The sequence below is a fragment of the Myotis daubentonii genome, chromosome 8, assembly GCF_963259705.1.
Source record: "Myotis daubentonii chromosome 8, mMyoDau2.1, whole genome shotgun sequence".
NCBI lineage: Eukaryota > Metazoa > Chordata > Mammalia > Chiroptera > Vespertilionidae > Myotis > Myotis daubentonii.
Genome location: NC_081847.1, coordinates 38535856 through 38561785, shown reverse-complemented (window position 1 = coordinate 38561785; position 25930 = coordinate 38535856). Strand labels below are relative to the sequence as shown.

Sequence of the window (25930 nt, the reverse complement as noted above, 5' to 3'; positions counted from 1 at the left end):
TACTTCTTTTTACAAGTGGGGTTTAAGCCATTGTACAATATTTTAACATTAATTTAAAACATTTATCTTAATTAACGTATTCTTATGTAATGTAAACAAAACCTCAGATTTTCATTTTCTTCTAACTCTGCAAAAGAATGCTGTATACATACTTTTCAGATAAAAGAGGCTAAAATAATACGATTGGAAGGGAGTTAAAGAGAAAAAAGACACAGAGAGACAGAGCTAGTAAACCAGCTAAGATGGAACAACTCACCAGGTCTCCAGAGACACCGCTGAGGGGTCTATAAACGAGCAAATACCACCTGCCTATTATCTAGCTTAGAAAGGTGCACACCTTTGACACTGTCAGAATTTAAGTACAGCATGGCACTTTCAGAAAATGACATCAAAGGTTAAACTATAAATCTTTCTTATTCTCAAGTCACTGGACATTTAAGAGCAAAGATATTGAGGGCTCTTTCTCTCCTTTTCTTCTTCCTTGTAACAGATGTATGATCCATGGCTTGTCCTTTAGTGGTGTGCATTTTCATCTTAACACTTTTTCTTTGCTTCTGCTTTCTGACAGCTTTGCTAACTTTCGTAGCTGCAGAGATGTTAGGACAAGTACTGCGTTTGTGATTTAATTCACCGCAAATGAAGCAGCCATCTTTAGGGCCCTCACAAGAATGACTGGGAAGAGCACAGTGATTGCAAATGCTACAGTGGTTCCAGGAAGGCTTTACACACTTTTTGCAGAGAAATCAATGGTTCCATTTCCTGCCATCCTTGGATGTGCATGAATTACAGTGCTCACAGTGTTGATTCTCTAGAAAAACATATCGTTGACACAGAGGGCAAAACCTATACCCATCTTCCACAGGAAGGATTATTTTGTTGGGTTGAATATTGGTGAAAATACGCACAGGTGACTTTCTGACCTGTCTTTCCATGTTTATGAATCACATGATTATCATAATCTACCTGATGATCTAGCATGTGAAAGCTTGGAAAAAGCTGACAAATTCAGGATTCAGAAAAAATAGAGAAAAATCCAGAAAATAGGTAGTTCTTTGTGATTGTTTATCTTGACTTTGACCTTTTTTCCACATAGCAATTAACTTCTTGAATGTAACAGCCAGAGGTTCAACGAAGCCACCAAAAGGAGGGTCTGTCACCATAATGACTCCTTCCCTTTATCTTCCTGTAAAAAATGTTCTGCATACTTCAAGGGCAGTCTGTCCATCAAAGAAGTGATGGTTAAACATGTTACAATGGCAAAAGCTATCTTCCATATAAAACTGCGAATACCGAAAATCAGTATCCAATAAAAGGCTTTTAATGTTAGGCTTCTTGTCACCTGATGTTTTCAACCAGATCAGCTCATGCAACCTCGGTGTTCCAACACACAGCACTCTTCTGAACCCAAGGGTAGAAAGTAGGTCTATCAAGAACTGACAGCTCTGCCGAAACCGGTTTGGCTCAGTGGATAGAGCGTCGGCCTGCGGACTGAAAGGTCCCGGGTTCGATTCCGGTCAAGGGCATGTACCTGGGTTGTGGGCACTTCCCCAGTGGGGAATGTGCAGGAGGCAGCTGATCGATGTTTCTCTCTCATCGATGTTTCTAACTCTATCTCTCTCTCTTCCTCTCTGTAAAAAATCAATAAAATATATTTAAAAAAAAAAAAAAAAGAACTGACAGCTCCTATCAGCAAACAAATACTGCGCATTTGTCTTCTTCTTTTCCAACGGAGAAAGGAGCTGACTGGGCCTTTTTAACTGGGTGACAGAAATATCACCCATGACCTGGTGCTCACGATGTTTCTCCTAGTCATCTGGCAGGAGCAACTGCTGACATCTTTGACAAAACTTTCTCTGACACAATGGCAACTCAATGAACTTCAAATACCTTTGCACACATTGCATTCGGGAGAGAGGAGGCTGACATCTTTGGTTATGAGCTTCTTGGGCAGCAAATCTAGCACCTGACAACTTTTCATCTTCCCATTGAAAAAAATTACAATCTTTTCTATCTCGACAGGCCGAGCAGGCATAAGACCTCTGTGTGTCTTCTTTCCCTTGGCTCACCTTTACAAGCAAAAGAGTGGGTCCGTGAGGGCACCATGGGGCGGGGATGGTGGGGCTGGGGATGGCAGATTGGAGGAAAGCACCACCTCCACTCCTGAGCTGCCCAGGCTGCTCATGCTCCCCTCTCCCTCCCCGGCTCCCAGTCTGTCCATGAGGGTCACCATCTTCCCACCACCATCCCAAGAGCCTCATTCTGTACTGTTTTGTTTTGTTTTGTTTTAGTCTCTATGTCATTTATTTCTGCTCTGATCTTTTTTATTTCCTTCCTTCTACTTCCTCTGGGCTTTTCTTGCTATTCTCTTTCTAATTCATTTAGTTGTAGGGTTAGATAATTTATTAGTCCTTTTTCTTATTTCTTGAGGTGGGCCTGTAGTACTCTCGGGACTGCTTTCACTGTGTCCTGTAGGTTTTGGGTGGTTGTGTATTCATTTTCATTTGTTTCCAGGAAGTTTTTAATTTCTTGCTTGATCTCATTGGTAACCCATTCATTGTTTAATAATATGCTATTTAGCCTCCATGTATTTAAGTGTGTGTTTTTTTAATTGTAGTTAATTTCTAACTTCATGCCATTGTGATCTGAGAAGACGCTTGGTATTATATCAATCTTCTTAAATTTGTATAGATTTGTTTTGTGCCCTAATATGTGGTTTATCTTTGAGAATGTTCCATGTGCACTTGAGAAGAATGTATATTCTGTTGCTTTGGGGTGAAATGTTCTATAAATATTGGTTAGACCTACTTTGTCATTTAAGGCCTCTGTTTCATTGTTAACTTTTTGTTTGGAAGATTTAACCAGTAATGTCAGTGGGGTGTTAAAGTCCCCTGCTGTTACTGTATTGCTGTCAATCTCTCCTTTAAAGTCCATCAAGATTTTTTTATATACTTGGGTGCTCCTATATTGGGTGCATATGTGTTTACAATCCCTTTAATATTATGAAGTGGTCTTCTTTGTCTCCTATTATGGCCTTTGTTTTGAAGTCTATTTTGTCAGCTATGAGTATTGCTACCCTAGCTTTTTTCCCTTTCCATTTACATGGAATATATATTTTCCATCCCTTCACTCTCAGTCTATGTTTATCTTTTGTTCTGAGATGGGTCTCTTGTAGATAGCATATATATAGGTCATGACTTCTTATCTATTCAGTCACCCTATGTCTTTTGATTAAAGCATTTAATCCATTTACATTTAAGGTTATTATTCATAGGTATTTATTGCCATTTTATTTTCTTTATGCCTGTTATCCTCTGTCTCTCCTTTTCTTCAAAAATATATTTTTATTGATTTTAGAGAGGAAGGGAAAAGAAGAGAGATAGAAACATCAATCCCTTGAATATTATGTTTCTCATCACATTTAATGATGAGAAACAATCATTGATTACATGCCTCCTACACGCCCCCTACTGGGGATGAAGCCTGCAACCCAGGCATGTGCCCTGACTGGGAATCGGAACTATGACCTCCTGGTTCATAGCTCGATGCCCAACCACTGAGAAACGCTGGCCGGGCCTTTTCTTTTTCTTAAAGCCCATTAACATTTCTTGCATTGCTGGTTTGGTGATAATGTACTCCCTAAACTTTTTTTTTGTCTGGAAAGTTTTTTTTTTACAGAGAGGAAGAGAGAGGTTAGAAGCATTGATGAGAGAGAAACACCGATCAGTTGCCTCCTGCATGCCCCCTACTGGGGATCGCGCCTGTAACTAAGGTACATGCTCTTGACTGGAATCAAACCCGGGACCCTTCAGTCTGCAGGTCAGCATTCAATCCACTGAGCAAAACGGTTAGGGCTGTCTGGAAAGCTTTTTATTTCACCTTCAATTTTAAATGATAGGTTTACTGGATACAGTAGTCTTGGATTTGGGCCCTTGTTTTTCATTACTTTGAGTACTTCATGCCACTTCCTTCTGTCCAGAAGTGTTTCTGTTGAGAAGTCAGCTGACATTCTAATGGGAACTCCTTTGTAGGTAATTTTCTGTCTCTTGCTGCCTTTAAGATTCTTTCTTTATCATTAACGTTTGCCATTTTAATCATGATGTGTCTTAATTATGGGTCTCTTTGGGTTCATTTTGATTGGGACTTCCTGTGCCTCCTGAATTTGTGTGACATTTTTCTTCACCAGGTTGGGGAAGTTTTCTGTCATTATTTCTTTAAACAGGTTCTTTGTTCCTTGCTCACCCTCATCCTCTTCTGGTATTACTATAATGCAATGTTGTTATGTTTCATGTTGTTCCAGAACTCCCTTAAGCTATCTTTTTCTATTTGCTGTTCTAATTAGATATTTCTACCTTGTCTTCCAGTCACTTCATGCAACCATCTGCTTTATCCAGTCTACTTTTATTACCTTCCAGTGTGTTCTTGATGTCAGATATATCATTCTTCATTTCTTTCTGGTTCTTGATCATGGCCTCTGTTTTCCTTTTCATGCTGTTGTGACTTGCACTAAGTTTCTTTCTTTCTTTTTTTTTTTCCAATACATTTCATTGATTTTTCACAGAGAGGAAGGGAGAGAGACAGAGAGTCAGAAACATCGATGAGAACGAAACATTGATCAGCTGCCTCCTGCACATCTCCCACTGGGGATGTGCCCGCAACCCAGGCACACGCCCCTGACCGGAATCGAACCCGGGACCCTTCAGTCCGCAGGCCGACGCTCCATCCACTGAGCCAAACCGGTTTCGGCCGCACTAAGTTTCTTAAACATCTTTATAGCCATTGCTTTGAATTCTGTGTCTGACAGGTTGCTTGTCTCCATTTCATTTACTTCTTTTTCTAGAGCTTCCTTCTTTTTTCTCATTTAGGGGTTGTTTCTTTGTCTCCCCATTTTAGCTGTCTCTTTGTATTTGTTTCTTTGTATTAGGTAGATCTGTTATGCATCCCAGTCTTTGTGGGATGGCCTTATGTAGAAAGTGTCATGATGGGTCCAAGAGGTTGCTGATTTGATTCCGTCAGGGCACATGCCCAGGTTTTGGGCTCCATCCCTAGTGGGGGGCATGTAGGAGGCAGCCGGTCAATGATGTTTCTCTCTCTTTTTAAATGATTTTTTTAAATATTATTTTTATTGATTTCAGAGAAGAAGGGAGAGGGAGTGAGAGAAACATCATTGATGAGAGAGAATCGTTGATTGGCTGCCTCCTGCACACCCCCCCATTGGGGGATTGAGCCCGCAACCCAGGCATGTGCCCTTGACCAGAATAGAACCTGGCACCCTTCAGTCCGCAGGCTGACTCTCTATCCACTGAGCAAAACTGGCTAGGGCAGATGATGTTTCTCTCTTATCGATGTTTTGATCTCTCCCTTCCTCTCTCTCTAAAAATCAATAAAAACATTGTTTTAAAAGTTGTAATAAAAAGAAACCACCTTCTACTTTTATCATGGGATAGAACTTTAAAAAATTTTATTAAAGAAATTTACATCACTTAGCTTTAACAATTGTCAACATAACAATTTTGCTTCATCCCTTCACTCCCATCAAACACTGGACCATTTTGAAGCAGATTTCAGACATAATTTTGTAATTCCTTAAGTATCATTCTTTTTAAACAAAACATAACAAATTAATATAATCCTATGTACACATAACCCAGCCCCAAATCATCAACTCCAGTGCAGTCTTGTTTCATAACTACCCTTTCCCACTCACTAGATTACCTTGAAGCAAATTCAAGACATTGACGAGAATGTTTTTACAAAGGTTTTTTTCATTTAAGGCTTAAAAATATTTTTTTCCCCTGGCCCATGTGGCTCAGTGGATGAGCATTGGTCTATGAACCAGAAGGTCAGGGTTCGATTCCTGATTGGGGCACATGCCCAGGTTGTGTGCTTGATCCCCAGTAGGGGACATGCAGGAGGTAGCGATCAATGATTCTCGTCATTGATATTTCTCTTCCTCTTTGAAATCAATAAAAATATTTAAAAAGATGTTTTTACATTGTTATAATCATAGTGTGCCTACACTTCTAAACTGCTCAAAATCACTTCAGAGGTACAGCAAGATATGAGTCTATAAATCTTGTGTGTTTTTTCATTTTAATATAACTGAAATTTCATCAAATTGGCAGATAACATTTTTCTGGAGATTTTACACTCTGCTGATCCCAAATTGGCTGCTGCACGAGAGATTTTAGAAAAAATTGAACGCCGTAATCTATATAAGTATGTGGGTCAGACTCAGCCAGCCAAAAGGAGAATTACAAAGGTAAGTTGAGTTGTCAAGCCTCTTCCCATTACTGAAAGGTCCTCTTTCCTCCATGAGGAAAACCATTAACCTATCACAATACCATGATTCTGTTCTTAAGCCCTTTACATTTATTCTCATTTACATCAACACTGTTCTTAGGTCTGTCCTGTAGATGAAGAAACTGAGGCTTGGGAAGAGATTAAATAACTTGCCTATGGAAGCACAGGTAGTGAGTCAGGATTCAAAGCCAAGTCTAATTTACTCTGTCATCCTGTAAGTGAAAGGGACCCTCAAAATAAGGAATCTCCATGAGCTTCACTGAAACTCTAAGGACCTGCTACTACTTTACTTCTTTCACAGTTTCTCCCCAATGGCACGTGCCTATCTTTTTCAGTTTATATATCTATTTTCCTCTCCTGCATGTTGAAGATTTTGCTTTTCACCAAAAAATGAATAACATGAACCATGATAACCACACCCTGCTTTTAATACCTCCTTGGGTGCCTCTGGTTTTTCTAATAGGTTAATGCCAGATTTTTTTTTAACATGAAAATCCTGTTATAAAAATTACTATGATTTGATTAAAGGACAGTATAAGCAAATTTATAATGTTTCCTGCATGATCCAAATTAGTAGATAATTAGACATAAAGGGTCCTTACATAGCACTATTTTGTAATACACTATTTTCTGTAAGTTTAGTTAGAGATGGGAAAATTATGACTGAAAGAAGGAAAGTATAGAACCGTGTTGTCCAATTCACTAGGCACTGGTCACATGGTGCTAAAATGCCATTTTCAAAGAGAGAAACTATTCATGGCACAAGGACTTAATGGTGAAGAACTGGAGTTCTAACATGGGGAGTCTTGTCTTTTCTAGGAAGACAGTGAAAAGTTTCGAGAAGAACTTGCCAAGGCCAAACCTGATGTAATTACTCTGGAAGTTGAACTGCAGGCTGAAGATTTTATAGTGGATGTAAGTAGTTCACCTGATAATATGCTAAATAAACAATTTTTTTTTAAAGAATAAAGATCCTCCTCTCCCCATTAAATGCAGGGGGCAGCCGTTCTGATCAGGTCTTTGTAAGCCATGCATACACTCAAACAACCATGTCTAAGGGACCCGCAGTTGGTATTGATTTTGGCATCACCTACTCTTGTAGGGGTGTCTTTCAGCACAGAAAATTGGAAATAATTGCCAATGATCAAGGAAACCAACCACCCCACGTTATGTTGCCTTTATTGATACCAAACGATCAGTGATGCTGTGAAGAATTAAGTTGCAATGAATCCTACCAACACAGTTTTGATGCCAAGCCCCTGATTGGATGTAGATTTGATGATGCTGTTGTCCAATCTGATATGAAACATTGGCCCTTCGTGGTGGAGAATGATGCTGGCAGGCCCAAGGTCCAAGTAGAATACATGAGAGAGACAAAAAGTTTCTATCCAGAGGATGAAGGAAATCGTGGAAGCCTACCTTGGGAAGACTGTTACCTATGCTGTTGTTACAATACCTGCTTAATTCAATGACTCTCTGAATCAGGCTACCAATGGTGCTGGAACTATTGCTGGTCTCAATGTACTTAGAATCATCAATGAGCCAACTGCCACTGCTATTGTTTGTAGCTTAGACAGAAAGGTTGGAGCTGAAAGAAACACGCTGATCTTAAAATTGGGAGGTGGCACTTTCGATGTGTCAATTCTTACAATTAAACATGGAATCTTTGAGGTCAAATCTATAGCTGGGGACACCCACTTAGGTGGAGAAGACTTGACAAGTGAATGGTCAGCCACTTCATTGAAGAGTTCAAGTGCAAGCATAAGAAGGCTATCAGTGAGAACAAGGGGGCTTTCTATCGCCTTCGTACTGCTTGGGAACGTGCTAAGCATACTCTCTTCCAGCACCCAGGCCAATATTGAGATTGATTCACTTTATGAAGGAATCAACTCCTATATCTCTATTACCCATGTCCAATTTGAACACTTGAATACTGACCTTCTTCACAGCACCCTAGACCCTGTAGAGAAAGCCCTTCAGGATGCCAAGCTTGACGAGTCCCAGATCCGTAATATTGTCCTGATGGATGATTTTACCCATATTCCCAAGATTCAGAAACTCCTACAGGACTTCTTCAGTAGAAAAGAGTTGAATAAGAGCATCAACCCCGATGAGGCTGGTGCTTATGGTGTAACTATCTAGGCAGCCATCCTCTCTGGAGACAATCTGAAAATGTTCAAGATTTACTGCTGTTGGATGTCATTCCTTTTTCACTTGGCATTGAGACTGCTGGTGGAGTCATGACCTCATCAAGCACAATATTACCATTCCTACCAAGCAGACACAGACCTTCACTATCTACTCTGACAACCAGCCTGGTGTGCTCATTCAGGTTTATGAAGGTGAGTATGCCGTGATCAAGGATAACAACTTGCTTAGCAAGTTTGAACTCAGACATACCTCCTGCACCTCATCGTGTTTCTCAGATTGAAGTCACTTTTGAGAGATATATATATATATATATTTTTTTTACTTTATTTTTTTATTTTTTTTGCAGAGAGGAGGTAGAGGGATGGAGAGTTGGAAACATTGATGAGAGAGAAACATTGATGAGCTGCCTCCTGCACACCTTCTACTGGGAATGTGCCCACAACGAAGGTGTATGCCCTTGACCAGAATCAAACCTGGGACTCTTGAGTCCGCAGGCCGATGCTCTATCCACTGAGCCAAACTGGTTAGTCATTGATATTTTTTTTAAAGTACATTTTTAAAATTGATTTCAGAGGAAGGGAGAGGGAGAAAGACAGAAACATCAATGATGAGAGAAAAATCATTGATTGGCTGCCTCCTTGCTATGGCTTAGGCAGAAAGGTTGGAGCTGAAAGAAACATGCTGATCTTTAAATTGAGAGGTGGCACTTTCAATGTGTCAATTCTCAGAATTGAAGATGGAATCTTTGAGATCAGATCTACAACTGGGGACATCCAGTTAGATAGAGATGGAGCCCATAACCTGGGCATGTGTCCTAATCAGGAATCAAACTGTGACCTCCTGGTTCATAGGTTGATGCTCAACCACTGAGCCAAACCAGTTGGGCTACTTTTGATATCGATGCCAATGGCATCCTCAGTGTCTCTGCTGTGGATAAGAGTGCAGGAAAAGAGAACAAGATTACCACCACTAATGACAAGGGTTGTCTGAGCAAGGAAGACAATGAGCGCATGGTCCAGGAAGCTGAGAAGTACAAAGCTGAAGATGAGAAGCAGCAGGACAAAGTGTCTTCCAAGAATTCACTTGAAACCTATTCATTCAACAATCAAATAACTGTTGAAGATGAAAACTTTCAAGGCAAGATCAATGGTGAGGACAAACAGAAGATTCTTGACAAGTGCAATGAAATCATCAAATGGCTTGATAAGAACCAAACTGCAGAAATGGAAGAATTTGAACATTAGCAGAAATAATTGGAAAAAGTCTGCAACCCCATCATTACCAACTTGTACCAGAGTGCAGGAGGCCTGCCAGGAGGAATGCCTAGGGGCTTCCCTGGGGTGGAGTCTTTCCACGTGGTGGTGCCTCCTCTGGGCCCACCATTGAAACAGTTGATTAAGCCAACCTTGAGCATAGATTTAGCATTGTTCCACACAAAATATGGAAGGGCCCTAATTTGTAGCAAATTCTATAGCAGTTTAAAAGTTGAGAGGCTGTATAGTAAGTAACTGGGCATTCTTTTTTCTTTTTTAAAGATACAACTTTATTTTTTAAAATTTTTATATATTTTGTTAATTTTCACCTGAGGATACTTTTCCATTGATTTTTAGAGAGAGTGGGAGTGCGAGAGACAGAGAGAGAGAGAGAAACATCAGTGTGAGAGAGACATCAGTTGGTTGTCTCCAGCACGCACCCTGACCAGGGCCAGGGATTGAACCTGCCACGGAGGCACGTGCCCTTGACCGGAATCAAACCCGGGACCCTTCGGTTTGCAGGCCAACACTCTATCCTCTGAGCCAAACCAGCTAGGGCTGTTGTCAATATTGTAATTGTTAATGTAATTATAGTCAGGTGATTAGTAGAACATTGTAATAAAGGGTGTCCCAAAATTCACGCAAGAAGTAATTTTGATAGAAAACACAGGTTTATAATTAAAAATTGTAAATTTTTTATTTTTATTTTTTAATTTTATTTATTTAGTTAGTTAGTTAGTTAGTTAAGGTATTACAAATGTGTCCTCATCCCCCCCATTAACCCCCAACCTCCCCCCCGCCCCACACACTCATGCTCCCATCTCCCTGTTGTCCATGTCCATTGGTTTGGCTTATATACGTTGTAAATTTTTTATTGATTCATAAAGTATACAGTATACTTTATGTATGGAATAGCTATCGGGTAAATGGCCTCCACGGCTTTGCTGGCACATACGCACTCTTTTGTTGAAATTTTCCATGACCATTTTGCATAAATGTGGCTAAATTTTGATGAGGCTCATTTTCATCTTGATGGCTTGGTTAATCGACAAAATTGTCGCATTTGGGGTTCAGAAAATCCACGAGTGATTGTTGAGAAACAAATGCATCCACAATGTGTCACTGTTTGGTGCGGATTTGGGGCTGGAGGCATCATCAGACCATTCTTCTTTGAAAATGCTGCTGCTCAGGCAATAACAGTTAATGGTGCTCGCTATTGCGACATGATAATCCAGTTTTTTGTGCCTAAATTGCAAGATATGGATGTGGACAACATGTGGTTTCAACAAAATGGTGCCACATGCCATACAGCCCGAGAAACAATTCAATTACTGCATGAGTCATTTCCTGGTCGTGTAATTTCCCGTTTTGGTGATCAGAATTGGCCACCCAGATCATGCATATGTACCAGCAAAGCCGTGGAGGCCATTTACCTGATATGCTATTCCATACATAACCCTATACTGTATACTTTCTGAATCAATAAAAAATTTACAATTTTTAATTATAAACCTGTTTTCTTTTTTTTCTTTTTTCTTTTTTGAATATATTTTATTGATTTTTTACAGAGAGGAAGGGAGAGGGAAAGAGAGTTAGAAACATCGACAAGAGAGAAACATCGATCAGCTGCCTCCTGCAAACTCCCTACTGGGTATGTGCCCGCAACCAAGGTATATGCCCTTGACCAGAATCGAACCTGGGACCCTTCAGTCCCCAAGCCGATGCTCTATCCAGTAAGCCAAACTGGCCAGGGCATAAACCTGTGTTTTCTATCAAAATTACTGCTTGCATGAATTTTGGGACACCCTTTATATTGATTTTTTAATGTTTCTTAATCACGAAAGTAGTACATGCTAATTAATTTTAAAAATTGTCTACACACACAAAGGAAAAAGGTAAGACTTTCTTACTCCTATTATCATAGAAGCTATAGTGTCTTCTTGTATCCTAATGAGAATACCAAATGGCTTACTCATATTTTCTTTTGTTTCTCATAGGAAATCCTTTTCAGAGTTCAGCTCCTTTGAAATCTCGGGACTCTCTTCCCTATGTATTTTTTTCATAAGGCTCTCGTTTGTTATTTTCTTGTTGACGCATCTTTGAGTGAAGGGCGATCTCTCCATAACTATTCTTTGCCAAGAAATATGAGTGAATTGCCCTTGGATCCACTCTGTTCACTTGGCTGCATGATGAAGTGCCTCAGATTTGCAGATCAGGCTGCAGTTTCCTTTTCATTAGATGAGGTTCCACCAGAATAAAGGGATCTCACATCCTGACTTCCTGAGACTCTGACAGACTTTACTCTCCAGAATGTTTTCCTGACTCTCACATGTCTGCCCTTGCCCTCAGTGCTTTACTGGGGAGACTATCACCCTCAACACAGTGCACTACTCCTAGTCACTCCCTGACCTCCCATCTGTCTTTTTCTCTCAAAGTGCAATCTCCTAATGAATGTACAATCACTGGTTTCTAAAGAGGCCATGCATAGGAGATGACATACACATGGCCAGTGTTTGTTTTGTTATTGTTAATCCTTGCTTGAGGTTAATTTTCCCAATGATTTCTAGAGAGAGTAGGAGGGCGGGAGTGGGGGGAGAGAGAGAACATCGATGTGAGAGTGAAACGTCAATCAGTTGCCTCCCACACACACCCCAACACCAGGGATCAAATCTGCAACCTGGGTATGTGCCCTGACCAGGAGTTGAATTGGCGACCTTTCAGTGCATGGGACAACGTTCAACCATCTGAGCCACACATAACGTCAGGGCTAACATCAGCCTCTTGACTGAATAGCTCTTTGCCTTAGTTGTAGCCTAGCTGTCCCCTGAGAACCTGGTTTTCCTATAGTTTGTTTAGGAGAACACATTCCTCAGGGTCAGGAGACCTTCCTGTTCATCAGTCCTCATGTTCTCTAATACCTACCATTCAAGACCCTAGCATCCCTGGTCAGTTTTTCTCAGTGGTTGGAGCGTCGGCCCACAGACTGAAGAGTTATAGGTTTGATTCTGGTCAGGGCATGGACCTCAGTTGCAGGCTCAATCCCCAGCCCTGGTCAAGATGTGTGTGAGAGGCAACCAATCAATGTGGTTCTCTCACATCAATATTTTTCTCTCTCCCCCACCCTCCTTTCCACTCTCTCTAAAAATCAATGGGAAAACATATCCTCTAGTGAGGATTACTATATATATATATATATATAATGCAAGATCCCTGTTCCTCTGAGACTAACATCCTCAAAGCACTTACTGTCCTCTTGTTGAAGATTTTGGCATGATTTAAAGTCTTTGTGTCTATTCCAGTTCCTGCCATTATCCTTAATGACTTTATAGTCCATATGGCCAACCAACTCTGATCTCTTCATCCTCAGTGACCTCATTCACTCCACCTCAGCCAGCACTCTCAGCATATTATGCTCTGAACCTTATCAACATTTGAAAATACCCTCCCTCTAAAAATCATTTATTTCAGCCTTCCTTCTCTATCCGCAAACCCCATTCTGTGTGCTTGTTCCTAGCTCATCAGGACCTCGGGTTTATTATCTCCTTACTTCTAGCTTGTCAGTGACCTATTTTTATCTTCCAATCTAACTCATATTTTGTGAGCCATTAATTCAGTCATTTTCTGCTATTACCCTCAACTCCCTTGCCTGTCTTTGCATCTAATTGACAGTTCATGGTCACCGACCTTAGCTAGGCCCCCTGAACTTTCTGGCAGGCTTAGTGCAATTCTCCAGTTTCCATAATGACTTTCAAATCATCTTCACTCCTCTAAGACCTCCAACCCTGCTCCTCAACCCCAACTGTATTACCCTCAGTGACTAACCCCACCGTGGCTCTTATTTCAGATATAAAATATAGGCCATTAGGTAGGAACTCCCTCAACCCACATCACCATATAAGCAAGCCTGCCTCCATCTGCAGCTGTGTTCAGCCATCCCTCTGGTCCTGTGGGAAATGTTTTCTCTTCCTATAAAAAGTAATCCTTCTAACTGTGATCTAGACCAGGGCTGTCATTAGAACTTTATATATATATATATTGATTTCAGAAAGGGGGAAGAGAGAGAGAGAGAGAGAGAGAGAGAGAGAGAGAGAGAGAGAGAGAGAGAGAAACATCAATGATGGGAGAGAATCATTGATCGGCTGTCTCCTGCATGTCCCCTACTGGGTATTGAGTCCGCAACCTGGGCATGTGTCCTTGACCATAATAAAACCCTGGACCCTTCAGTCCACAGGACGATGCTTTGTCCACTGAGCCAAACCTGTTAGGGCCAATAGAACTTTCGATGATAGAAATGTTCTGTATCTCTACTGTCCATTTTGGTAGTCACTAGCCACACATGGCTACCGAACATTTGAAACTGAAGAACTAAATGTTTTATTGTATTTGATATTAATGATTTGAAATCTAAAAAGTCATGTGGCTCGTGGCTACCACATCGGGTAGTGCAGCCATAGGGCCATTTGTTTCAGCAATTCTGTGGAACCTTATGGAATTGATTCTCTCCTCTCTTTCGGACTTTCCCATTAGCAGTTAAACAGACTTTTATCTTAATAAGCATCACACTCTAGTTGTCTCCCATTACCTTTCCTAGATACCTTATTTCTCTCTTGCATCTTCTTTATTATTATATATTTTTTAATTTTTAAAAAAGTCTTGATGTGGCTTCTACATATTCTTACTTACAGGACTTCTGTTCAGCTAGACTTCAGGCAGTTCCCAATGGTGGTAGTTATATAGTTGTAATTTTTTTTTTTATAGTTGTAATTTTGAAGTTGTCACGAGAGGAGGTGAGACAGTGTTTACCTACTCTGCCATCTTGACTGGAAGCCTCTCCTGTCTCCTAACAGCCGTAACTTCTAAAGAGTTGTCGTTGTTTTTTTTCATTGCTTATTTACTTGCAAATCTTTTTCTGTCTCCATCACTATACTAAAATTACTCGCACCAAGATCACTAATGGCTTCAATGTAACTAAACCCAGCAGATAGTTTCAGTTCTCTGCCCTGGAGCTGTTTCTTTTCTGCCTGGCATTCTTTTTCTTTTTTTTTAATCTTTATTTCAGATTATTACAGTTGTTCCTCTTTTTTCCCCCCATAGCTCCCCTCCACCTGGTTCCCACCCCACCCTCTGCCCTTACCTCCCCACACTGTCCTCATCCATAGGTGTACAATTTTTGTCCAGTCTCTTCCCACACCCCCCCCCATTCCCCTTCCCCCACCCCCGAGAATTGTCAGTCCACTCCCTTTCTATGCCCCTGATTCTATTATATTCACCAGTTTATTCTGTTCATCAGATTATTTATTCACTTGATTTTTAGATTCACTTGTTGATAGATATGTATTTGTTGTTCATAATTTTTATCTTTACCTTTTTCTTCTTCTTCTTCTTCTTAAAGAATACCCTTCAGCATTTCATATAATACTGGTTTGGCGGTGATGAACTCCTTTAGCTTTTCCTTATCTGTGAAGCTCTTTATCTGACCTTCAATTCTGAATGATAGCTTTGCTGGGTAGAGTAATCTTGGTTGTAGGTTCTTGCTACTCATCACTTTGAATATTTCTTGCCATTCCCTTCTGGCCTGCATAGTTTCTGTTGAGAAATCAGCTGAAAATCGTATGGGTACTCCCTTGTAGGTAGGTAACTGTTTTTCTCTCGCTGCTTTTAAGATTCTCTCTTTGTCTTTTGCTCTTGGCATTTTAATTATGATGTGTCTTGGTGTGGTCTTCCTTGGATTCCTCTTGTTTAGGGTTCTCTGTGCTTCCTGGACTTGTAAGTCTATTTCTTTCACCAGGTAGGGGAAGTTTTCTGTCATTATTTCTTCAAATAGGTTTTCAATATCTTGCTCTCTCTCTTCTTCTGACACCCCCATAATTCGAATGTTGGCTCACTTGAAGTTGTCCCAGAGGCTCCTTACACTATCTTCATATTTTTGGATTCTTTTTTCTTTTTGCTTTTCCGGTTGGGTGTTTTTGACTTCTTCGTACTTCAAATCTTTGACTTGATTCTTGGAATCCTCTAGTCTGCTGTTGGATCTCTGTATAATATTCTTTATTTCAGTCAGTGTATGCTTAATTTCTAATTGGTCCTTTTACATATCCTTGAGGGTCTCACTAGACTTATTGAGGGTCTTACTAAATTTATCGGCAGTTTCTAGAAAATTCTTGAAAAACCTTTTAACTGTGATTTTGAACTCTATATCCAGTAGTTTGCTTTCCTCCATTTCTGTCATTTGTGACCTTTTTCTTTGTCTCCGCATTTTGGCTGCTTCCCTGTGTTGATAGAGTGGCTTTCTGTGCTAGGTGTCCTATAGGGCCCAGTGGCTCAGCCTCCCCAATTACCTGAGGTGGACACTCTTGGTGCACCCCTTTGTGGGCTTTGTGCACAGTCTTGTTGTAGTAAAGCCTTGATTGTTGTAGGTATCACTGGGAGGAATTGACCTCCAGGCCATTGGCTGTGAGAATCAGCTGTCTATGGTGGGAGAACTTCTGAGCTGGAGACAACCTTCTGGGGCAAGACTGGCTTCAGTGGGGCTTTGGTGCTCACTGAGTCTACCCCCTGAGTGTGTCCGTTATGGATCTGAGGAGTTGTAATTGGATGGTCCCACTCTGACCACTGGGTACACTGGCACTTGGATCTCTAAGGAGGTGCTAATTTAGCCTCTGCCTGAGGCTACCCCGCAGGAGCTACAGAGAGATCTGCAGATTCCTCTTCTTTGTTTGGGATTTGGAGGTGCTCAGATGAGGCCCAGCTATGAAGCAATGGAAGCTGCTGTGGGGCCTTGGGCCTTCTTTTGGAAGTTCTGGGTCTCTCTGACCCAGCTGCAGTTTGTTAGGTAATTTTAGATTGCAAAGGGCCAGGTCATTCATATGCAAAAGCCTCTGCGCACAGTTTGGGTGGGGCAGGGACTCAGGGAATCAACAGGGCAGAGCAAACAGCTATGATTGCTCCTCAGCTCTTCCCTAAGAGGCCCCAGGTCTCAGTGTCCCCCGGTAATTGCCGCAAGCACCTCTGAGAGAAAGCCGCCCTCGAGTTCCACCCGATGCCAGACAGTCCAGTTTCTCCCCGTATGAGTCTGGTTCCCCAGAGACTCGCCCAGAACTGGAATTCAGAGCAATCGGGAGCGTGTGCCTCCCTCCCGATTGAAAAAGACAACCGAGTCCTCAGTTGCCAGCCCTTTCCGCGCATGCCTCCGTACCTCTGCACTTTACTTCCGCACCTCCTCTGAGTCTCAGTGTGCTTTTCTCTTTCTTTCCAGTTGTAGAATTTCCACTCAGCCAGCCTTCCTGTGGTTCTGGCTGATGTCCGTTTTGTCTTTTACTTGTATTTTTTTTTTAATATATTTTATTGATTTTTTACAGAGAGGAAGGTAGAGAGATAGAGAGCCAGAAACATCCATGAGAGAGAAACATCGATCAGCTGCCTCCCGCACATCTCCCACCGGGGATATGCCCGCAACCCAGGTACATGCCCTTGACCGGAATCGAACCCAGGACCCTTCAGTCCGCAGGCCGACGCTCTATCCACTGAGCCAAACCGGTTTCGGCTTTTACTTGTATTTTTGAAGTGGTTGTGCAAGGCAGCAATTTCAGGTGTTTACCTATGCCACCATCTTGGTTTCTCCCTGCCTGACATTCTTGTCTTCCCTACCTAGGCCTGGTTAATTCCTGTTCTCTTAGTTATTCACTAGCCATTCTCTGGTTACGAACTTTCATGGACCATTTGTTTCTCGTTGGTAGCTCTTACAACAAATGAAGTTATATAATTACCTTGATAATCATTTGTTGAGCCTCAGTCTAAGCCACATAGTCCAGGGGACTGGGATCATATCAAGTTTCTTTATTATTATCTCTAGTGCCTACCACAGTGTCTATCACATAGTAGGTATTGACTTTACACCCTACTTACACTGAAGGCACAAATACCCCACAACCACCCAGATTTCAAGAACAAATCCCTATGGGTCATATACCATTTTTATTCCACAATGAGCCGATTTACCAGTGCTCTTCTGAACCTTCAGAAAGCTCTGCTCCATTTGTTGTGATGCCCCTACAACCCTGAATTCAATTTTCATTAAATATGTGTGACCATTTATTTCTTGCTTTTATTGAGGTTATCAACATGGATTATGGAATGGAAGACAAAAATCCTATTGATAATGTTCACTTCTATTGTAAGGCTGACCTCAACCAAGCATTCAAGATTAGTCAAAAACAGGTAACTACTTAGGTTAAAACAAAACACTGTAGTGGCAAATCTTTATAGAAAATTTGCATTTTACATGCAGGTTAAGTCCTAAAGTCATTGTATACAGTAAAAAAAAAAAATCAAATAAGCTTATCTTTTTTATTTTTATTTTTTTAGAATAGGCTTATCTTTAAAATTAAAGGTGTGCCTGATTTTATGTAAACTAGATCATTATAACAGCTAGTTTTTTCTGTTTCCTGAACCTAGATAAAAGTACTGTTTTTGGTGTAAAGGCTAGGTTTTAAATCTGCTGGTAAGGGAGTGTTATATGGTTGAAATCATGTAGGTTAAATGTGCTTATTTGCCTGTCTTCTATATGAGAGTCTGTAATCTACATACAATTATATAATACAAACCTTTAGTCTCTTATTTATTGACATAGAGTTGTAGGGCATTTAAAAAATGTCTTTATTTATTCTTAGAGAGAGAGGAAGGGTGAGAGATAGAGAAAAACATCAATGAAAGAGGAACATCATCATTGGTCAGCTGCCTCCTGCACGGAGCCCACAGTCCGGGCATGTGCCCTGACTGGGAATTGAACCCATGACCTCTCAGTTCCTGGATTGACACTCAACTGCTGAGCCACACTGGCCGGACTGTAGGGCATTTTTTAATGACAACTACCATTAGTTCTTTTCTTTGGATTATAATTAGGGTAATATAGCAAAGCAATGTGGTGCTTTTAATATAACATCAAGAATGGAACTTAGGAATGGCTGATCTCTCTTCATAGTGTGAATTCAAGGTGACAGTGAAATCTTTTTCTTTAAAAAGGCTTCACAGCTTTTGCCAAAACAATTTAAGGAGCAGCTAATTCGAGTATATTGCAAGAAGACGGATAAAAAGAGTGTGCATGCTGCACAACAATATTTTGTTCATTGGTGCGCAAAAAAAGATTTCACCAAACCGCAGGTAGGTGGCTTATTACTCATTACTTTGCACAGTTTTTTAAAATACTATTTTTATTGATTTTAAAGAGGAAGGGAGAGGGAGAGAGGTTAGAAACATCAATGATGAGAATCATTGATCAGCTGCCTCCTACATGCCCTCCACTGGGAATGGAACCCTGACCTCCTGGTTCATAGGTCAACCACTGAGCAACACCAGCTGGGCACAACATTTTATATTTAAGTAAAGACAAAAGGGATCCTTATGTCCCTATGGAAAGTTCTCATTTAAATTATAGTCATTTTGGTTATGGTTTTGAAAAAAAAAGTTTTCCACTTTAAGCTTTTCTTTTAAAATGTCTGAATCTATGTCAATCTATAGGTTTTCTTCCTATACCAGTTGTGAGTGGGTACTCTGTTTATCATTATTGTCTTAATAAATGTTTAAAATGGTGGCATGTTATTAGTACTTCGTAATGTTCTTACCAGTTGTTTTTTCCAGTCCTTTTAGTGACCCTGGGAGTGAGTCATAGTGTCCTCATCTTTCAGAGGGCATTGCAAACACTGAGTAGTTAACTTGCTTAAGTACACATACAACTGATAATAAGTTTTCTAACTTCTTATTTGAAACCCAGTTCTCTAAAATAAGAGTGTGGAGAGGAAGTAGAACCAAGCTGTGGTTGCCAATCCTGTAGAGAATGTTGTCAAAATTATCTTTCATTGACATACACATAGTAGGTGCCTGGCACAGAGAAAGTGACCAATCTATATTTGTTGACTGAATGAATATAATTAGCAGGCAGGTGGAAAATAGCATTCTACTTCCCAGTCTAGGACTCCCTCTCACAACACCATAGCTGCCTTTTCCCTCGATGCAGTGGATCCTAAAGGAAACAAACATGACATGGAAGAGTAGCTGAGTACATCAGTTCTTTACCAGGTGCCAGATGGAGTGGTCCAGGTGATTTCTGTCAGGATTCAGAGTTGAGAGAGCAGACAGAAAAGCCTTCTGAAAGAGGAAGGCTTCTACTCATTCCAGAAGGCCAGTTGTGTTTGGGGGAGTTAGCAGAGAAGGGTGCACACATTTGGCAATGAGAGCATCACAAAAGGGCATGAAAGTGGAACAAGCTGAGTATGTCTGAGAGGACCCTGCGGAGACCTGCTGACGGGGGTAGAAGAGTTGTGAGAAATTAAGTGGGAAGAGTGAACTAGATTATGGAGCACCTTGTATAATCAGTTAAGAAAGATTTTTTTCTTATGTACAGCTGGGAGGGAATCATGGAGAGTATTCAAGTCTTACTGTGCTGCTGTAATTATTACTTCTGTACTGGTCATCTCCAACTAGAGTGAGTCCCATGGGAATAAGAAAGGATGTCCCTGTCTTCGGAACTATAGCATCTAAGGAACTAAATCCTATATAATAAAAGCATAGTATGCAAATTGTCCCCTCAACCGGGAGTTTTCTGGGAGCTCAACCAGGGGCGGGGCCAGCCCGGGGAAGGGAGGAAGGCCCAACCAGTGGTGGCGGAGGCTGTGGCAGGCAGCTGGGGGAAAAGAGGAGGGAGTACCTGGCCGGCAGCCACTAGGGACCCTACCAGGCATGAATTTTGTGCACTGGGCCTCTAGTCATTGAATAAGGAAGAAAACTCTAGTGGCAGATGGATAGGAACTTGAAGAGATGGAAGCAAAGAGGCAAGAGGCTATTAAAGTTCAGCCATTGGGGCAATAACTATCTTAAATCTAGATATATTCACTCATTGAATGAGTACTTTTGCCAGATCCTGTGATAGGTACTAGGGATGGAACAATACCTAAGGCAGACATAGTTCCCACAGATCTCACTCTAGTTGGGGATGACAGGCACACAAATCACAATTACAGGAGTATAATTTAAGCCAGACTTGGTTGGTTGGGAAAGGCTTATTTAAAGAAGGATTTAGGCTCTGGCCGGTATGGCTTAGTTGGTTGGAATATCACCCCGTACACCAGAAGGGAACATACCCAGGTTTTGGGTTCAATCCCCAGTCTGGGCGCATATGGGAGGCAACTGATCAATGTTTCTCATATCAATGTCTCTGTCTCCCTCCCAATCCCACCTCTTTCTATATAAATAAAATAAAATAAAGAAGGATTTAGAAGCTGAGACCTGAAGGATGGATGAGAAGGAGTCAGCTAAATTAAAGGGGGGAGGGGAGATCAGAAGATGCAAAAGAATATGGTGCATTTAGGGGAGGGGTCTAGGACATTGTGCATAGTCCTTTAAGCCATGAATAATGGGAGCCAATGTAGTGTTTTAAGCAGGAGAATGACATATTCATATTCAGGTTTGCATTTATAAAATTCACTGGAGTTGAAATTAGAATGGGTAGAAATAAGGACATTTGGTAGAAAGAGAGATGGATTTGAAGACAAATAATGTTGACTTTGAGATAGATCTTCCAAATATGAGTATCATGGCAATTAAATGGCTGCTTTTCATAGCTGTATCAAGTCAGACCCAGTGTAATTCAAAATAAGAAATTTAAAATGGGGCCTTTGATACAAATTTTTGGCAGAGCTAAACCAGCAAATGGGATGGTTGAGACAACAGTAGGAAGCTCTAGGGTAGGAGGTGGGAGTTGAGGTGCTGGGGTAATCTGCAGAAGCTAGAACCACAGAAGCGTCACAGTTACTGCTGCCTGTGCCAGAGGGTTAGGGAGAGAAATACCCAGGCTTCTCTGCCCTCTTTTCAAATATGGTGTGCGGGTTTTTAATTAACATTGATTTCAGAGAGGAAGGAGAGGAAGGGAGAGAGAGAGAAACCCCAATGATGAGAGAAAATCATTGATTGGCTGCCTCCTGCACGCCCCTCATCGGGTATCAAGCCCACAACCCGGGCCTGTGCCTGGACTGGGAATAGAACTGTGACCTCCTGGTTCATGGGTTGATGCTCAACCAGTGAGCCATGCTGGCCGGGCTCTGCCCTCCTCTTTTGCAATCTTCCACCAGTGCCTCCCATGGGCCAAACCTAACTGGAAGCCAATAGGTTGGGAGCTGGGAAATGGGAGTTTACAAGAGCAGCCCCATAATACAGAGTGAAGGAGAGGGAAGGTGATGAGAGGATCTGAGAGCAAACAGGCGAATGAGCACAGCATTCTACCACAGACATCACTTTCCTGGTACACGAAAGGCTGTCAAAGGTCCTGCGCTCTTATATAACCTAAAAGAATCTATTCATAAATTCAAGAATGGTTTATGTAGGATAGAGTCAGGTATTAAAACATCTTGCTTCTTACACTGTTCCTCATTTTGGGCAGAGTCTATGCTGATGAGTCTAGGTTATAGCTCTGCAGAGAAAAGTTCAAGTTCTGTAGGTACATACCTGTTCTTCCCGGTTTTTTGTTTGTTAGTTTGTTTTTGTTGTTTTTGCCATCTTGTAGACCAGGGCCATGTATTGCAGAGGGAACTGGACAAAGGTCCTGACCGGGTAGCTCATATGCAAGGTTGCAGGTTCTATCCCCGGTCAGGGCACATACAAGAAGCAGCCAATGGATGCATAAATAAATGGAAGAACAAAACAATGTTTCTCTCTCGTTCTTTCTCTTCTTTCTGCTCTCTAAAATCAATACATAAAATGTTAAAAAAAAAAAAAAAAAAGGGTGGGGGGGGACTAGGCAAGGGAGGAGCAGGGGTCCAGTTAAGTCTCTCTTTATCCTGGGAAAACAGGACAGTATGTATTCTGTGAAGGTGTATGAAGGGAGGGGGTTAAAGAACTGGGCAGTGTGCTGCTTCTGACCATCTTTGAAAAGAATAGGTCTGGTGACTTTTGCTAAGCAAAGCTCTTATCTGCTTAGGACTTTGGTGTTTCTAATTTGACCCAAATGCAGGGTGTATTTGTAATTTGGGGTTTCTCAAGAATAAGTAGGTCTGGACATGATCAGTCTGCATGTACCCGAGACTTTCCCTGAAATTATGAAAACTGGCTTTTCTCAGTTCCTGGTATTTTTCCCTTTGACAGGATGGCGATGTTATAGCCCCACTTATAACACCTCTAAAAAAGGAATGGAATTGCCCAAATTCAGCTGAGAGTTCAGCTTCTACCCACGCAAGGAGAACCCTGGACTTTGCGGATGCCTCTGGATGAATGTCTGCAATCATTTGTTTACAAAAGTCCCTCAGCCCAACACAATTAAGTAATTGAGGGAATTTGATCAGAGTGCGCCTATGCTGAACAAGTAACTTTATTTTATATTTTGAATGTATACCTATGCTGAAGCTAAACAATTTTTATTCAAAGAAACTACAAGGTACTAGGCAAATCTTGCTATGTATGCTATAAAAAAACCTTACCTATTTTTAGTATTAATTAAAGCCTTTCTCTTTTAGTAGTCTATTTTCTTAGAAAACTTTTGTGACATATGATTGTTTTTTAAAAAAAGAAAATTGGAAGTGATACAAGGGTACACATTGGAATTTGAAGTTGCGATTGTCATGAACAGCAAAGGTTAAAACCAACCGAAATCCTAGCCTCTGAGGAAATGTCACCTTGAGGACATCTCCCCTTAAATGATCTAAACATTAGAGAAAGACACCTTCCCTCACCCTTTTAGCCAAGTTGGGGTAAGCAATAAGAGATGAGAACCAGGAGTGGGCTCCAACTCTTCAGTGAGAAGCCTGATTAAATTATTGAAAAAATCAGAGGACTCTGGCCTCTGAAGTGAGACATAAAATACCTTTGAGGAGACCCTACCCTCAGTGGCAGAGGGATCCCCCAAACCAGGCTGTCCTCTGGGTCAGTTGTGCCTCCAGACCCAGGCAGTTTCTTTCTCTCCTAAATACTCACTGCCCAAGTCTTGGCTATACCACTGCCCAGCCTGGAAAAGGAGCTCCCCTCCGACTTGCTCCTGCATTTCGGGAGCTGAGCAGAGGCCGTCACAGGAACCCCCCTCAGGGCTGCTCAGAGCTGGACTTGGTTGGTGCTGGTTCAGTGCATTTTATGGTTTCAGAGCAAAGACGGAACTGCCTGTGCTGAGCTGAGTGATTACCCAGGGAATTCCAGGTTCCCCTTTGTAAATTGATTTTGTTACCTTTAGCTGTGGAGTGGACGCCACTGTGGTTGAGCAGTGCTCCTGTGCTGAGCAACGTGCCCCATTCCCCCCCCACCCCCACCCCACATGTCCAGCTCTACAGAAATTCACCAAGAGCAAAGTCTGGAGTTAGAGCCAAAGCCAGTGGTGGCCAGAGGATCCTGAAGATGCAAGGTAGTGAGGAATGGGAGTCATTTTTTTGTGAGCCCTTCACCTCTTATGGGAGCCAGCCCTGGCTGTGGCAGGAGTGAGTGGAGGAAGGGAAGAATTTGAACACAGGCCAGCAGATTATCCCAACTCTTAGGAGTGATGCCACCTCCCACTATATAACCAGGTTCTGTTGACACCAGAGTGAAAAATATTCGGAATGTCTGCCGTTCTATATAGTCTCACTCCCCCTCCTCCACCCCGATACAGATAATCAAGAGTTGACCCTAATTAATAGAATGATTAAAATCCTTTTCTCACTTCCACTGTGATGCCATGTGGGTGGGGATGTGTTCACATGGGGGCTCGAGAAGCACAGGTGAAGTCAGCCATGGTACGGGGCCATACCTGTATTGGCCATGGTGCCTCTACAACATCCAGTGAGAACTCTGGGCTTCAGACTTCGTGTACCCAGACCCACAGTTAAGAATGTAGTTTTTCTGCTAAGATTGTTTTATTTTTGCAACTCCTACCTTTAAATCATTGTGGTTTACTTTGGAATTTTGTAGTCCCAATACTGTATCATTGTCCTGATAAATAACTTAAATCTATTGCATATAAGGCAGCTGCACTTTATGCTTTTTACAATTATTTTAATGATGAGAACCATGTGTCATTTACAAGGTTAGATTTATTTTAAGAAACATCATCACTGTTTGTATAAAAATGGAGACTTTAACAGCTTAGTCTTTGGAGTTACTGAATCTTATCACCTTGAGACTGTAAACAGAACTGCAAGTTTAAATGACTGGTTACTTAATTTGGGTAAATATTTAATACCTGCAATAAAGCTTCATAATGTATCTCCATCTTAAAACCAAAGTTGTCTTCCTTAATGACTCTCACACTGTGCCCAGTTTTGACCTTTTTGTGCCAAGGAAACAGGTCTAGGAATTTATCCACATAGTTTTTAGTACCTCAATGCTATGTTGGATCTGTGAGAGAGGGGGTGATATTTAACAGGATGTGTGTTATTTAACTTTTCTTAATCAATTATGGTGAACAATAGCATAATAAAGAATATTTTCCTCTGGTAGGAGGTGGGTACAAGTATGGGAAGGGATATGGATTTTTCTTAGTTTTCTGAACTCCTGTTGTGCCTGAAAACATATCCTCCCTCTGTTTTAAACTCCCCAAGGTTCCCATCTACAGAGTTCTAGTTTCTTTATTAAATACTAGAGGCCCAGTGCACAAAAATTTGTGCACTTGAGGGGAAGGGGGGGTCCCCTCAGCCTGGCCTGTGCCCTCTCCCAGTCTGGGACCCCTCGGGAGATAACGCCCTGCTGGCTTAGGCCTGCTCCCGGGTGGCAGAGGGCAGGCCCAATCCCTAGGTGCAGCCCCTGGTCGGGCTCAGAGCAGGGCTGATTGGGGAGTTGGGGCGCCGCGGCCCCCTGTCATGCACAGTGCAGGGCGGATTTGGAGGTTGCGATGCCACCCTAGGTCACGCTCAGGGTAGGGCCGATTGGGGGGTTGGGGCACCGCCCCCTGTCACACTCAAGGCAGGGTCGATGGGAGGTTGCAGCGCCACCCCCTGTCACGTACAGAGCAGGGCCCATCAGGGGGGTTGGGGAGCTCCCCCCTGTCACGCACAGAGCAGGGTTGATCAGGGGGTTGGGGAGCTCCCCCGTCACTCACAGAGTAGGGCCGAAGGGGAGTTGGGGCACCACCCTGTCACACACAGAGCAGGGCAGATCAGGGGGTTGGGGCACCGCCCTCTATCATCCACAGAGCAGGGCCGATCAGGGGATTGGGGCGCCGCAACTCTCACACTCAGGGCAGGGCCGATGGGGAGGTTATGGCTCTACCCTGTCACACACAGAGC

General features: G+C 41.9%; 1 protein-coding gene and 2 pseudogenes across 3 annotated transcripts in view; 2 read left to right on the top strand and 1 right to left on the bottom strand.

Moving 5' to 3' along the window:
* SAMHD1 (SAM and HD domain containing deoxynucleoside triphosphate triphosphohydrolase 1) overlaps positions 1–24911 on the top strand; it is a 64940-nt gene extending 40029 nt beyond the window's left edge. For all 3 annotated transcript variants that reach the window (XM_059706079.1, XM_059706078.1, XM_059706080.1), the window contains 5 exons: positions 6123–6259; positions 7120–7215; positions 17814–17918; positions 18723–18860; positions 22833–24911. In XM_059706079.1, the coding sequence (XP_059562062.1) occupies positions 6123–6259; positions 7120–7215; positions 17814–17918; positions 18723–18860; positions 22833–22958 (602 nt within the window). In that variant the 3' untranslated portion in view covers positions 22959–24911. The remainder of the gene's footprint in view (positions 1–6122; positions 6260–7119; positions 7216–17813; positions 17919–18722; positions 18861–22832) is intronic.
* LOC132239587 (rRNA N6-adenosine-methyltransferase ZCCHC4-like) lies at positions 436–2230 on the bottom strand (annotated as a pseudogene).
* Positions 7226–13704, top strand: LOC132239591 (heat shock cognate 71 kDa protein-like; annotated as a pseudogene).
* Positions 24912–25930: the final 1019 nt, after the last annotated feature.